At 53.7% G+C, this 15011-nt stretch overlaps 1 protein-coding gene across 4 annotated transcripts in view; it reads right to left on the minus strand.

The window, feature by feature from the left end:
* Positions 1-45: 45 nt before the first annotated feature.
* MEAK7 (MTOR associated protein, eak-7 homolog) overlaps positions 46-15011 on the minus strand; it is a 41878-nt gene continuing 26912 nt past the window's right edge. For 3 of the 4 annotated variants that reach the window (XM_054697034.1, XM_037516267.2, XM_037516265.2), the window contains exons 3-9: positions 12603-12779; positions 10810-11040; positions 10341-10485; positions 7859-8287; positions 3976-4094; positions 2410-2589; positions 89-1941 (exon numbers count right to left, since the gene is read on the minus strand). In XM_054697034.1, coding sequence (XP_054553009.1) covers positions 1831-1941; positions 2410-2589; positions 3976-4094; positions 7859-8287; positions 10341-10485; positions 10810-11040; positions 12603-12755 — 1368 coding nt within the window. In that variant the 5' untranslated portion in view covers positions 12756-12779 and the 3' untranslated portion in view covers positions 89-1830. Of the gene's footprint in view, positions 1942-2409; positions 2590-3975; positions 4095-7858; positions 8288-10340; positions 10486-10809; positions 11041-12602; positions 12780-15011 lie in introns of all 4 variants that reach the window. The other variant, XM_037516264.2, reaches the window with a different exon arrangement.

Below are 15011 nucleotides of genomic sequence, written 5' to 3' on the forward strand. Positions count from 1 at the left end.
GAGCGCCAGGCCCTACGCAGTGACGTCACGCGTACGCCTGCCCCTGGGGAAGGTAAGCAGCAGGATGCAGGGCAGGGGGAAGACTCACCTTTCCAATCATGAGCGTCCTTTTGCGTTCAGACCTTACTCACCGTGGACACACCAGGCCTTTTTTTAATGAAGAGAAGATGGTGGGAAATAAGTAACGGCCATGTTGGCCCCAGAGAGGCATTTCTCCACCTCTTCCTTCTGGCACTCCTGGGCCCTGGCGGTCTTCACTTGCAGGGGTACCGCGCAGCCCCGACAGCCCAAGTCCTTGTTCCCCCGTCACTGAAGGGCAAAACTTTCGTGTATTACAACTGGCACCTCAGGGTCTCAGCCCCACTACTGCCTGTTGCTCCTGTGACCTGCACCACAGAGGACACCCGAGACAGATGTGTACGTCCACAGCCACACTTTGTGGGGAGACCCAGCACCCTGGCCAAGAGAAGTCGCAGGGCCATCCTACACCCCTCCATCCTACACCCCTCAGGCTGTACGCTCAGGTTGCCAAATGCCTGGGCTGAGCACTCCAGGCCTTGTGGGCATGTGCTGGTCCCCATCTGTGACCCGATCTTGTTAGCACAGGGACATGGTAGGAATCAAGCAGGCAGGCAAAATCTGCCTCCGCCAGAGGCGATGATAAATGGCACAGACACCCACAGACCTGTGTGAGAGAGGTATTTAATGGTGCTTTTAGAAAAGAGCGTTCATAACACACTGAGGATTTGGAACCAAGTTCTTCGTATTCAGGGTCAGAATGCCTGAGGCTCCTGATATCCTGTAGCTGCCACATCAGTCAAGAAGAGCAGCTCTGAAACACTGGCTTTTCATGAGGAGCTCAGTCACAACTGAGGCTGTGTCTGGATGTTGGGCACCACGCTTGTCGGCGTGTATGCCCCATGCTTCTGAAGGCAGTTAGCAGCTGTGCAAGGAGGCAGGGCCGCCTGGCCCTGAAGCCCTGCCCACCTACCAACATCTTGGAGATGGCATTAGGAAGGGCAACCCTGAGGGAGTGGGGTGGTCAAGGCGCTCACCACTTGTTTATATGACAGGCTGCACAGGTCATATGTGCATCACACATATGTCTCACCGCTATCTCAGCAGAGCACTCAGTCTCAGGCTCCAACACACCCCACATTTTAATAAGTGTCAGAACCACAGTTTTGCGTCTCTGTGCGTCTCCTGGCTCTTCTGTCTGCTCCTGGCATAGACACATTTAAAAACAGTTGAGAAAGGCAGAGGCGGACCTCATCGCCACCACCCATAAAGGACCCAGGTCACAGGAAACGTGTCATCCCCAAAATCCTTGGCTATATTTCCCATCAATATATGGTCAGTGCTTTCTCAAAAACACAGAAATTCCATGCCATTGGAAGTAATCCCCCAAGTGTGTCGAGAGTCATGTATACATGACCAGCTCCTTCCGCCAGTGACATGGACTATCAAGGCCCACTTTTAACTGGAATGGCCTGAGAGAGGCCAAGTGCCCCTCACAGGTGAGAACTCCCATTCCCAGTAAGCACTGATTCTAGTAGAGATGGCAGAAGACTTCAATTTCATCGATATGAAATGAACTAAGAGTTAAGTTGCTAATTTGACACTTAGGATTTCTGGAAGATACATCCACCAATCAATCTCTGGCAGAAGGAATTTTACTCTGTGTTCCCACGGACATGCTCAGGACCAGCTGGGAGTGACCCGTGTGGCCCCAGGTTCAAGTTAAGCACACAAGGGATCAGGAGAGGCGCTGCAGCTGCACCCTGGGGTGCCCATTCTCCACTCCAGGAAAGATGCACTGGGGGCGCCTCCTCACTCAGCTGGGGCTTCCCGGAGCCCGTGGCTGTGGCGTGTCCGCCCACTGATTTCCAGCAGTGCCTGGGCCTCAGGGTCCGCATCCAGAATACTCTTTCCGGTCTTGGCCTTGGGAAGAAGAGAGGGTGGGCTGTTCAGCAACATGTGGGGGGAAGAATGCCTGTCTCCCTAACAGCCAAGAAAAGCAGAGATGTGCTGCTGGTGTTAAACTTACTGGAGTGGGTCACAGCAAACCCAGTGGGGACCTGCTTCCCTAAGTCCCCCCACTCTGGGATGCCAGCATTGGGTGAAGACAAAGGTGGTTGGGGAGGGCTCCATAGCAACTCTTCACACAAGCACGAACTAGAAGGAACCTAGGCCCCCTTACCTTACAGGTCAGGTGCCTGCTGCCCGGGGCAGTTCCTTCTACTTAGATCCCTGGGTCTCTGACAGGGTACCTGGCTCTGTGGTTTACCCACTGCCCCCCGCCACCCACCCAGCAAGTGACAGCCTCTGGAGACAGTGTGGAATGAACTGCTTCCAGGTGGAGGGGGAATGGGCTAAAGCCCATGGAGTGGGGAAACGCCCTGCACTCACCAGCTGGGACTCCTCAGTGTCACCGACGGCCCACACCTCCATCTTCTCAAACTGGAAGTCCTCCTTGGCCGACAGCTGTGGGCTGCTGTATGTGGTGCACATGGGCTTGGCCTTGCTGTGTCCTTTTCCAAAATCGACATCGATCCACAGCCCAAAATAGTTGTGCTGCCCACCCATGCCCTGCAGAGGGAGCCGAGTCAGCACACCCCAGCCCACACGGCACTCAGGAGACCCCAGGGCTCTGCTCTGCACTCAACCTGTGTGACTTCACCATCCCATTACGAGATACTGTAATAGAACAATCTGCAAGGTTTCTGGCTTGTCTCACAGGGCCACACTGGCTAGGAGCTCAAGGACAGCAGAAGACAAAAAGCATAACACCATCAGGGCCCAGAGACTCCAGCTTCTAACATCAGCAGGGAGGCCGACACAGACCTTGAGCTCAGGAAACCTACTGTGCCCAGGCCTGGGAGGGGGTGTGTGTGGGGGAATCCTCACCCAGACCCCAACCCAGTGCTCAGAGCCCCAGTCACCTACTCTGTGCTGTCACCTTGAAGGAAAGCAACAGGAAGCAGACCCGGGGCGACTCCAAGGTGTTCCCTCCGCCACGTCACCCCTGGCTCTAGGCCAACAGCCTACACAACAGATCTGCCTGGACCTCCCTGATCACATTCTCTGGGTGTCGCCTCCACCGTGCTCCAGTCAGGTCCCTGGCAAGCCCTGAAACTTGTCCTGAGCAAGAGCCCAGAGTAGGAAATTGCAGTGGGCGCTGAAAGCCACTCCCCGCCTCAGGCCACTTATGGCCACTACTGGAGACCTACTGGGCGCTGCTCCTGAGACTGAAGCCCTCACCCTGCTGCCACCAAGCCCCCATTCTGGGAGGGGCTGGGGGCAACCTGGGGAACTGCACAGAGAACCTGGGAAGGCCCAAAGGGCCTCTCCAACCCTGAGGTGACTGGCCTCAGTTCCACTCTGCCGGCTCAGGGCGGAATTTCTCAAAAGGAACCTTTTGTTAAGAAGCAAAGAAAAGCAATGGGCTGGGGTATGGGCAGGAGGCACATTTCTACCCGAACTCAGCATCTGAGTCCTCAGCCCTGTGCCCTTGCCCACCCGGCCCCACTGCCTGCCCTGGACTTTCAGCCTTTCTCTTCTTCAGCAGCTGGGTCACCAGGCTGGAGACAGCCTTGGGGCAGACAGGTCCAAGGTCGCTGGACAGGAGCCCCTCACCCTGTTCTGAATCATCTGTCAGCACACCCAGGTGCATGGCAGGCAGCAATGCCCAGGAGTGGGTCTAGCATGGCGGTATCTCCAGACATGAAGACCACAGACCAACCGCCTGGTAACCAGGAAGAGGGCTGCCGTCTGCCCATAACCCCCCAAAGGCACCCATCCTCCCATGAGAGCAGCTCAGTCCCCGCCCTGGCGACCACAGCCCTGAAACACGGGCAGAACAACCCGAGCACGGCATGCTGATGGGCCTGCATGCATGCAGCTGCCCCACTGCAGGGAGGGTGGGCCAGGACGACATCACCAGGGATACTTCCACCGGCCCCTCTCAATCCTTACCAGGCCATTTGGGATGGTCTGCTGCCCGTGATTCAGGTACATGAAGTGGTTATTGTAGCCTGTGTGGGTGAACACGGCCATCCGAGGCAAGATGGAGAACAGGAAGCATCTGTTATCCCCTGAAAGTGACCAGAGCACAAACAAGCCCATCACCCACCTGAGGGAAACAGAAGTCAAACCACCACTGTCTCAGGTGTGCCCTGAGCTCACCACAGGTGCCCAGTGGTGTCAGGCTGGTGGGCAGGCCTGCAGAGGACAGGCCTGACACTTCAGGAACCTGGGCCCCTGCTCATCTGGTCCTGGGGGAGCAGAGGTGAGATTCAGGCTGCCATTCACAGGCTGAGCACATGGAAGGCAGAGGGAGCAGTCCTCCTGCAACTCAGTAGAAAGGTGGGCGGGTGGTCCTCCGCAACTGACTTAGTGCAGGCACAGGCCGCTCAGGCAGCAGGAGGTGCTAGGGAGGGCTGTCCCAGGCTGAAAGGAGACACGGCTGCTGTAGGGCATGGTCCTTGGGGAGAGGGACAATGAAAGTGATGGTCTCATCGCACCACACTCACAGGGTTGTGCTGCTGGAAGGTGGCGCCAGCAGGGCTCAGGAAATGGCCAGGGTCCTGAGCCTCAGACCCCTGGGTGTAATTTATTGACTCATAGGTATATTTCCCTCACCATAGAGCAGTCAGCCCCAGGGAGGGATGGAGGACAGCCTAAGCCCTCCGGGAATTCCCAGCAGAGCTGGGGGCGAGGAGGAAGCCAGAGATGTATGTGGCCCAGAGGCTATCCCTTCATAGTGATAATGTGCAGGTCACAGCATGTCCAAAACAAGCCGTTCCAGCTACACAGGACCACCGCAGGGGCTCGGGGGAGGAGTGCTAGTCAGGGGGGAAGGACAGGCATGGGGAGCGGACCAGGAACATGAGTGTCGAGGGAAGACGTGAAGGGGCCATCAAGCCCCAGGTGGTCTGGGAGGACAGCTTGGGCCAGCGGGAGGGCCTGACCCTCGGGGTCCGATCCAGACAGATTCCTGGGGTGTCTGCACTGGGCAGTGGGGGCTGCTGGAGGCAGTGCCTCAGCCCCTCTAATGTGGGTAGGTCGCCTGGAGATGCAAAGGGCAGGACTGAGAGCTGCTCAGGCAAGGAAGGACCACGAGGATACAGGCGCAGGTCTGCATAACAGGGGGCCACACAGGAGGGACGGTGAGTGCTGGCGTGGGGGAAGAGGGGAGCAGGGCTGGAGTGGTGACCTGGGGCCCACAGAGGGCTTCCCTCCAGGCTAAAGACTTGGACTTAATTCCCTGGACTCAGCAGCCCAGAAGGTGGGGGGTGATTCTAGACACTATTACCTGCCTGATTCCCACCCTGCTGCCCCCCCCCCCCCGCCCCGGGCCTGTGGTTCCAGAGTATCACTTCGCTTTGCAATTCTAAGCTCGCCTTTTGACCGACATTTACAGGGTCCCACATGCTAAAGGAGTGGATATATCACAAAGTATGGGCCCCTCAGCTGTAAGGGACCCTCACTCTGGTCTCTTAGGGCCTGCTGTCAGTGGGGAAAGTCACATTCTTGGTTCAGGGGCAAGGACCCAAGGGGTCATTTTCACCTGCCCAGCAGCCAGGCCCACAGTGAGCGACCCTCATGTGAGGCTCCCTATCACGGTGCCTGAAAAGCTCAGGGCCAAGGTCATCAGCACCAGTCTCTAAGGTGCTTCCCAGCACAAGAGACACTTCACATCTCCCAGGGGAACTGCAGTCCCTGGCCCAGCCTGGCGCCCAGTCTGAGGCCGCTGCTCAGTCCAGAACCACTGGCAGAAACAGCAGCAGAAATGAAGCAGCTGTGACTTCACTTCCAGTCCTGCAGGTCAGAAATGGCTGTTTCCTTGAGGAAGGATCAGACTGGCCCCAACCTTGATCTGATCTGAGGCAAGTCTGCCCTCTGCTGGAATTCCACAGCACAGTTCAGAGCAGAGAGAACTCAGGCCTGAAATCTTGGTATCCCCAGTTTTCCACCATTCTATGGGAATATTTATTCTGCTTGTTAATAAACCATGAAGACCCTGCAGGTTCACCCTGAACAAAGTTAAAATTGAAGAAGGTTCCTTCCCACATCACTGTGACAGGGTAGGGGGTGCAGAGACAGCCCACAGTGACTGAGACAGACATCCAGAGAGATAAACTGTGAGCTGGACACTGGGCTGTGGTCTGGGGACTTGGATTTAAACAGAGTCCCATCACCCCCAGAACTGGTTAAAAGTGGCCCCAGCGCTGTGTCTGTACAAACCATGTGGCTAATGCTGAACCCCTGTTTTCCTTCTGGGGGTCTGGAATTTGGAGGGTGTGCCAGGCGGAAGGGCCTTAGGGACCAGCCCCCCCACAACCCTGGGAGCTGACTCTGCAGGGAGCATCTCTGCTAGACACACTCACTGGGGAGCTAATTAGTTATGAGTCGACTAGATGCAGAGCCCTCAGAATAACTGAAGTATAGGTGGTCTTAGGGACCCCTGACACCATGGGGAAGGATTGGTAGCAGCAACTGGATAAAAGATCTGAAACATTCTGAAACACTGAGAAAATCAAATCCCAAAAACAACAAGGTAGAGGAAGACAAGTCTTCATTTCATGCTTCCTTCCACCATCCCAAGCAAATGGCCACCCAGGCTCCAAGAGCTGACACCTCCCCAGTGCTGGTATACTGCCCCAGGACCCAGGTCCCTGACCAAAGATGCTCTGCCTAGCAGAGGGGCGACAGAGACCACTCCAAGGTAAGTGGCACCACAGGGAAGACATGGCCCTCAGGGGGTTGGGAAGGCTTCCTGGAGGAGGTGACCCTGACTACGTTCCCATAAGGAGCTGGTGGTACACACAGGTTGGAGAGGGAGGGAAGGCAGCATGTGCCAAGTCGCCACCTGCCCCAGAACCCACAGAAGAACAGGAAGACAGCCTCAAGAGGCGGATCAGGCACTCAGGTTTGCTGGGATATGACAAAGGGATGAGGGCAACTAGAAGGTGTCATGCATGCTAGAGTGAGACGGTGAGAAGAGGCTGAAGGGACAGGGCTGATGGTCACCAGTCTCTGTGCCAGAGGAGCAGGCAGCCTTTCTCCCCATCTCCTGAGTCTCAGAACCCGGGGTCCTCCATCCATGGACCCAGCCAGGGGTGGGGAGCATTAGCACATGAGAGAGAACAGGCCTGGATCTGGTCTCTCTTGGAGACGCAAGACAGAAGCCCCCACACCACAGCACATAGGGCCTCTGAGCACACAGACTGGGCGGCCGGCTGCACCCAGCGCCAGAAGCTCAGTGCCCAGGAGGGGAGTGCTTCTGGAACGTATCTCTAAACATGTTCATCAAAGTATTTTTCTTGGAGGAAGAGGAAGAATTTACTCAGAGCCCTTTTTCCTAGGACATTTAAAAGGTCAACCAAAGAGCTTCCAACTTTCAACAAAAGTCTTAAACCACAAAAAAAAGCAAAAGAGAAAGACAAAAACAGCAGAGGAGCTACCACCAGGGATCAGTCCCAAGAAAGGAAGATGTGTGAGGGAGACAATTGAGGTCCCAGGGTCCCTAACAAGGCATCAACCACCCAGCCTCTCCCATAGCCGGGACCTGGCTCCATTGGCCACGCCGAGCTGCTGTCTCCTCTCCGGAAATTCAGGGTGAGGATACCTGACGTGCTCAACTCACCCTGCTGGCAGGACCAAAAAAAAAAAAAATTCTTGAAGCATTGAATCACCACAAAGAGGGCAGTTTGACACCAAGAAGAGCCCCAGGAAGGGAAGATGCAAGCTACCCTTTCACTCAGGCCCTTCATCCTTGCCGAGGCTCCATGAAGCAGCCGTCTCACCACACCCCTCAAGAGCGCCGCTACCACCTCGGGTCCGGGGCCAGTCTTACCTTGAAATTGAGGCTTGACCTCCCAGGAGCAGGAGGCAAACCCACCAAACACATGGCCGTCATGATCCTCCAGGAGTGTCACGCAGGGCCCCTGATGCACGATGTGCCCAAGGAGCTGGGCGAAGCTGTGCCCATGGAGCTCGGATGCAAAGAGCAGACGCCAGCGGTGCCGCCGCTCCGCGGGCAGGTGGGAGTTGATGTACAGAAGCGATGGCACATCCAAGAGGCTCTCAAACTCCCTCCCTTGGGCCACCTGGCGCTCGGGGACCAGGGTGGCCAGGTTGAGGGACGAGGGCAGGAGGGAAAAGCCTCTACGAATGACCACGCTCAGGAAGGTGGCCACATGGGGGACCCTGAACACCCAGTCCTCGATCACAGCTTGGTCACAGTCACAGTCCTGCCACTGGGGCCCCGCAAGCTTCTTGCCACCTAGAGAGGGGGAAACAGCGCAGGTGAGGCAAGACCCACTGTCTGATCTGCACTGGCCACCGCGGGCGCCACACACAGCTTCTGAGCCTCGGCACAAGGCTTGTCTGAGCTGAGAGGGGCAGTGAGTACAAAACACTCACCCGATTTCAACAACCAGTGCAAAAAAAATGCAAACTTTCTCAAAGCTAAAATATTGACCACAAAGTGAATTTATATTTTGGACATATTCTTTTTTTTTTTTTAAGATTTATTTTATTTATACAAGAGCCAGGGTACAGGCCAGATGCACGGGAGGGTGAGAGGTTTCAGCAGAGACAGAGTGGGTAACAGAACAGGCAGACTGACGAAATACACTGCTGAGGAGAGCAGCGGGTGAGACAGGAGAGGTCTGCTCGCCATGTGGGTTGCTCCAAGGCCGGCGGGGATTGAACCGGCACTGTAGAGGCTGTGGATTGCTTCACAGCGCTGCGCTCAACCACCTGCGCCACCAGGGAGGCCCTATTTTGGACATATTCTCAAAATTAATTGAGTCCTCCCACTATTTGAATCCTGTCATTGGAATGTTTAGATTGCGTGTGTGGCGGGCAGTGCTCATACTTAATCTCTGGGGGACAAAGCACCCATGTCAACGCTCTTCTCTGTTCTCTCTGATCAGGCCCAGGGGACAACTATGCCCTCATCCCTGAGCCAGGTCCAAGGCCCCCTTTTCAAGACTTCCTTAGACCACTATCTCGTTGCAGGCTTCTGCGCCAACACAGCTACTTGGGGAGGCGGTAGAGGTTTGCTACTCTTCGTGCCAGTTGGGGCAGTAGCTGCCACTTACTGGGCACCCCTCTAGTCTATCTGGGAAGAACAGGCTTTACTAACCACAGGTCACACCTAATTGTTCTCAAACAACAGCCACAGTCCTCTTCCTACTAAGAGTTAAGGTGGCCTAGTTTGTGGTCAGGGGGCCTACCTCGTGGTCACCTACTGCATTGTGGTCAGGGGAGCCTGAGGCCTCCAACCCTGTCTCCAACTATGTCTCACCTACTAAGAGTGGAGGTGGCCTGGCGGTGAGGCTGCCGAATCAAATATACAAAACAGTGCATACTACGTAAATTTATAAAATGTAAAAAATAGATACACGCATTATTAAATGTTCTACTGTGTCATTCTTTCCAAATTCTACATACCTTACTTAAATGTTTTTTTTGAAATAACCTATTTTTAAACTACATTTAAAAATCCAGTGTTGTAATAAAGTTGTACCACTTTTACAAAACAAGTCTGTTTAACAAGAGATTCAACGGGAAGTACTTCTCACCCCCAAGTGAACTGACATGTATACCCATTTCTCACCCCCCAACATAACACACTCTCTTGCACACACGAGCGTTCTCCAGGACAGACCCCCAATCAGACCATGAAACACGCCTCAGTAAAGGCAAATGGAAATCATACAAACTATGTTCTTCATCCAGAATGGTATGAAATTACACATCAATAACAGAAGGCAATTTGGGAAAACTCACAAACATGCAGAAGTTAAACAACCCACTGCTTAGTCAGGTTTAGGGGGCATTTATGAGATTGAAAAGAGAGAGAGATGGCAAATCTACAACCTAAGTGTCCACCTTCAGAAACAAGATCAAACTAAACCTAAAAGAAGCAGAAGGAGGGAAATAAGACATGAGCCAAGAAAAATGAAAGAGACCAGACAAACAACAGAGAAAAATCCACAAAGTCAAAAGTTGGCTCTTTGAAGATATCAACAAAAAAATGATACACCTTAACCTAGGTTGGCCATGAAAAAAAAAAAGACCAAAACAAATGAAGTCAGGAATGAGCGTGGACCCATCACGGCTGGACTGGCAGAATCAGGATTACAAGGAAAAACCATGAACCACTGCCTGCCAACCCGCTAGCTCAGCCACAACAGGTTGAAGGCCTCAGGCCCCCCAACCACGATGCAGTAGGTGACCACGATGCAGGCCCCCTGACCACAAACTACGGTAGTTGAGACAGAAAGGCTCCGCCCACAACACGCAGGTCCACATCACTGGGCACTTGCCTTGAAGCTTCACCTCGGAGAGCAGCTGTGCGGCCAGCACCGGGATGCGGGAGTTGGCGTCTGGCATGTACCCCCCAGCCCAGCCTCTCAGCAACTTCCTGTAGTGCAGCACGTGCACTACAGAGCCGACCAGGTCCTCTGCAAACTGGAGACACAATTTCACCATTAGCAGCATTTCCACCGGGACCCAACACCTACCTCTGACCAACGTGGGGATGATCAACGTGGGGATGGGCATTTACTTCTTTAATGCCAACTGTGATGATGGGGCACAAGGTGGGAAAAGTCATTTGGGTCTGTACTTATTTTCCTAATGATGCCCTCGACTGCTCTGACCTCAACCAGTCAGCTATGCTGTCAAGGCGCTCCTCCCCGCCATGCCTCCACCGGCTGCTGACTCATCCTCAGTGCCCCATTTAGGGTTGCCCAGACTGCCTGGGATGGCTGGGAGGGGCCCATGGCCAAATACCTTCTGCACTTGTCCTGCTTTCACAGGATCTTCTGTGGCAGAAATCATCTTCAGGATCACCAGGCCCTTCTCCTCAGAGCTCCCTTTCAGCAGGTGGGACATCGACACTGTGAACTGCTCCTGGGAGATGCCGTCACTGGGCCTCTGCACCTTGCCCAACAGGTCAAGGGACTTCATACCATTATACAGCCTGGTGACCATCTCTGGGGGAAGGGCTTTCCCGACATGCCTCTGTTGGGGACAGAGAAAAGGCTGGATTTAAAGGTGGTAGAATCACAGGAAAGGAACTCATTAGGAGTCCATGGCTTCCACCAGCCTTAACCTTCCTACATCCCACAAGCCTCTCCCCCAGGGAACGACACACCACACAAGGACCACGACCTAACTGGTCCTGACTTTGCCACTCTCCCCGCCTGCCCTGCAAACTTCCCAGTCTCCTGAGGGGCCACGTCTTTCCCCGTCTGCTCTGCACTCTGCTCAGAACATCTCCTTCTATCTAGACTCCGACTGCTGCCAAGTGCATGTGCAAGTTTATTAACATCCAGAACAGAACAGAATGTCTGTAGATAGCTGATGGCGTATCTTCTCCAATCAGGGCCTTCTAGACATACCAGAGAACTTCCAATTCTTATCCTCCGAGTTCTTTGTGCTCAAAATACATTTTTAATTCATCTTGCTTTAAATCAAATCTAATTTTTAGTGTTGTGACAGTGACATTCTGTAAGCACAGTTCTCCTTTTAGAGAACTTGGTGCAGGGATTACAAATAAACAAGCAAGAGCAAGTAACAGACTACAACTTGTGTCTGGGATGGGGCTGAACCCCAGGTTCTCCTGCCCTAAGTCGCATGGAGGGGTCTGCACAGTGACAAGATCTGTGGCCTTGTCCTCATAAAGCAGTGTCCACCCTCACTGCTGTGAAGAGCATCCCCATTTCTAGGGTGTGCTCACTGGAAAAGCAACACTTCACCCCTCCCCAGAGGAAACTTGAGTTGCCAAGGCCCTCCCATCGACTTTCAGTCATATTTCTCTTGATCAACACAGTGGATGTTGTCACCCACTCTGAAGTCCAGCCTTCCATTGGCCTGTCTGGTCCTGTTGTTCCAGATTAGTGAGTTAGAAGACCAGGGGTCTGGTCTAATGGAAACACACAGATGCATACCTGCACACGTGCACCACAGCTGTGACTGTGATAACTTTCCTGGTGGTTTCTCATCTGTGAGGTGAGCTTGACCCACCTCCTTCTCACTCCCAGGAAGATGGGCTGATGTCTCTTTGCCAGTGTCCTGATTCAGTCTACTCACCCAAACAAGCAGTTAAAAGCCCCATAGAATGGGATAGGGTGACAGTCCTAACTCCTTGTCAGATGAGCCTTGAATGTGAAACCTCATTGTTTTGTTGGGAGCACCCTAAAATCTCTAGGACAGCAAATACATCCAAATCCTTTTAAACGCAAAGGTGCACTGGGGCCTGCAGTCGCTGGGCCCAGGAGCCTGGCTCAGGCAGCTGATCACAGTCTTGGGCTCGGAGGGTATGTGGGAGAGTAGTGATTCCAATGACAGGAAGCAGGGCAGACCCAGGTTCAGGCTGCAATAAGAATGGTCCCCAAGCATCTCCCTGCTAAGGCAGAGGGGGGCAGAGCCAATAACCGTGGACCCCCTACTGAAGCACTATGTACAATCTGCCCTTACTGGAAACAGACCATGTGGAGTCCACAAGAGGGTCTAAACAGGATAGCGAGGTGGCCGAGGGCCAGCGTGTGCAGACCCCTTCTGCAGGTGGAGGCTGCGCTGACCTTGAGGGCCTTCAGAGAGAAGGTTCGGAGCGGGGACCTGGGGCTGGCTTCCTCCGCCGAGAGCACATGGAACAATCTGTCGACCTCTGCCTGCTCCTCAGGGAGAAACTGGGAAGTGAATTTGTGCTGCAAGCCACTTCTGCTGTTCCCCATCTTCCCTCTGATCCAGGGGGGGGCCTATGCAGAAGGAAAAGATGCCACGTTAGAGAGAAAGTTCAAAGCATGGTTGTAGCCTGGAAAACAGATCTCAGATGGGCTGCAAGATGCAGTGGGAACACAAGAGTTAAGTCACAGGTTTCAGCATGGTGGGACCTTGACACACAGGGGGTGGGAGAACGGATACCGGGCCCCATGATCCCAAAGCATCATGAGCCACTGCCCACCACGGGTATGTTCTTTGACAATAGTCTCCGAGCTGAAGCAACTAAAAGGTACAAAAAAGTCAGTAGTTTCATCCAAAAAGTTGTCTAAATAAACAGGTGTGAAAAAAAAAAATCTGTAAAGCTGAACCAGTGCCTTGCAAACACCCGGCAAAGCCAGCCTGCCGTCCATCGAGTGTCTCCTCTGTCATACGGCTCTACTTCCCTACAAGCTTCTTGAACAAGCCACTCAGATTCGACTTACCCATCTCTAAATTGGGAGTCACCACAGATCTACCTCACAGTGCACCAGGACAGTTTAGTGAGTTAATCATCACTGGAGATGCTAGCAGAGAATGGCACCCAAAGCCAAGTGACCTTTGGTGACCTTTGTTCATAGTCACAGACCTCACTTCAGAAAGGAAGCAGGTACCCACAGACTGAGAGACTTGCAGGGAAGAGCACAGTAAGGGAAGATCTCCTACAAGGCGAGGCAGGTGCTATGCTCCTCAACCCATCCTCAGACCTGACCTGCACACTCGCAGCAGTGAGCCTACTGGAGAGACAAGCACAGTCTCCCCGTCTTTCACTGAGATAAGATTCACCTAAAATCAAGTCCATGGAGTTCACCATGTTCTCGTGAGGCCTATAGCTCATTCTCAGTGTTGTGCAGCCACCATCTCTATGCAGTTCTGGAATATTCCACTACCCCCATAAGAAACACCACACCCAACTCCTGAGGCCCTTGGGCATTTCATGGGGATGGGCTCCACATGCCTGGCTTCTCTCTCACAGAATGTTTCCAAGGTTCACCATGTGGTGGTATGTGGCTGCCCACCATTCCTTCTGTTGGCTGAACAATAGTCCAGTATGTGGAGGCACCCCCATGGTCTGCCTCCTTGTCTCTGGACGGGCTCGGGGTCTGTCACCCTCTGGGAACCATGAAAAGTGTTGCGGGCAGCTGCCAGGCACATGTCCTGGCTGGAGCCCCTGTTCTCAAAGGTGGAGGGCCTACACCATGGAGGAACTGCCAGATCACAGGATAATGCAGGATAATGCAGCATGTAACTTTAGAGGAATGGCCAAACGATCTTCCATTTCCCATTCAGCAGCAAAGTCTGGGCTTCTGATGTCTCCATATCCCCCACAACATGCCTGTTATTTTTCTGTCTTCTTTATCATCCCAGCGGGTCAGTGTCCACCCTGGACAGGGAGCCTCCAGCAGAGGTACCTGTGTGGGGCCACTGGCAAGGCACAAATGAGGGCTGATGCCACCCTGTCACTCCCAGGTTATGTGATTCCAGAAGCTTCCATTCATCGAGTTTCTCAACAGAGTAAGAGCCAAGAAGGGAACCCTCCCGCCCTGGGCTCAAAGCCCAGCCTGCATCAAGGCCCGGCTCCCTCATCTCTAAGGGAGTGGCACAGGGTGCCCTCTGGGGACTGGCTATCCTCTTTGTCCACTCTTCTGAGAGCTCCAAGAAACCATGGACATTTTGAGCTTGATTAGCCAATGCTGTTATCATTTTACTTTTTACTGCCCACTGATTCTGGAGGAGAGTAGGGAAGCACACAAAGAGAAACAAGAGAGAGCAGGCATCATTCATTCCAAAGCTAACTTAACACAGTCACACCCCTCATAGTAACACACAGCTGGACCAGGCTGGACCACACAGCCCAGGCATGTGGGCAGCTGTGGCTCCTCCGTGTGTGTAGTTACTCTCTAGGCACGTTGACATCCCCGAGAATGTATTTCTCAGAAGGTGTCTGGGCCCTGAAGTGAAGCATGAATGTGTAGTCTAACATGTGATGTGCCGGCCATGTGGCAAGCATCACTTACCATCCTCAGGCAGCACTCTGGAGCAACTACAGAAAACACATCGAGGGCCTCCCTGGTGGAGCAAGAGGTCTCAGCACTATGAAGCTATCACCAGCCACCGAAGCACAAGTTTGATCCTCAGCCAGGGAAGTGACCCACATGGTGCAGCAGACCTCTCCTGACTTACCTGCTGCTCCCCTCAGCAGTGCATTTCAGTCAATCCACCTGTTCTGC

The sequence above is a fragment of the Talpa occidentalis genome, unplaced genomic scaffold (genome assembly GCF_014898055.3).
Source record: "Talpa occidentalis isolate TD23 unplaced genomic scaffold, MPIMG_talOcc4v2.1 talOcc4.17, whole genome shotgun sequence".
Classification (NCBI taxonomy): Eukaryota; Metazoa; Chordata; class Mammalia; order Eulipotyphla; family Talpidae; genus Talpa; species Talpa occidentalis.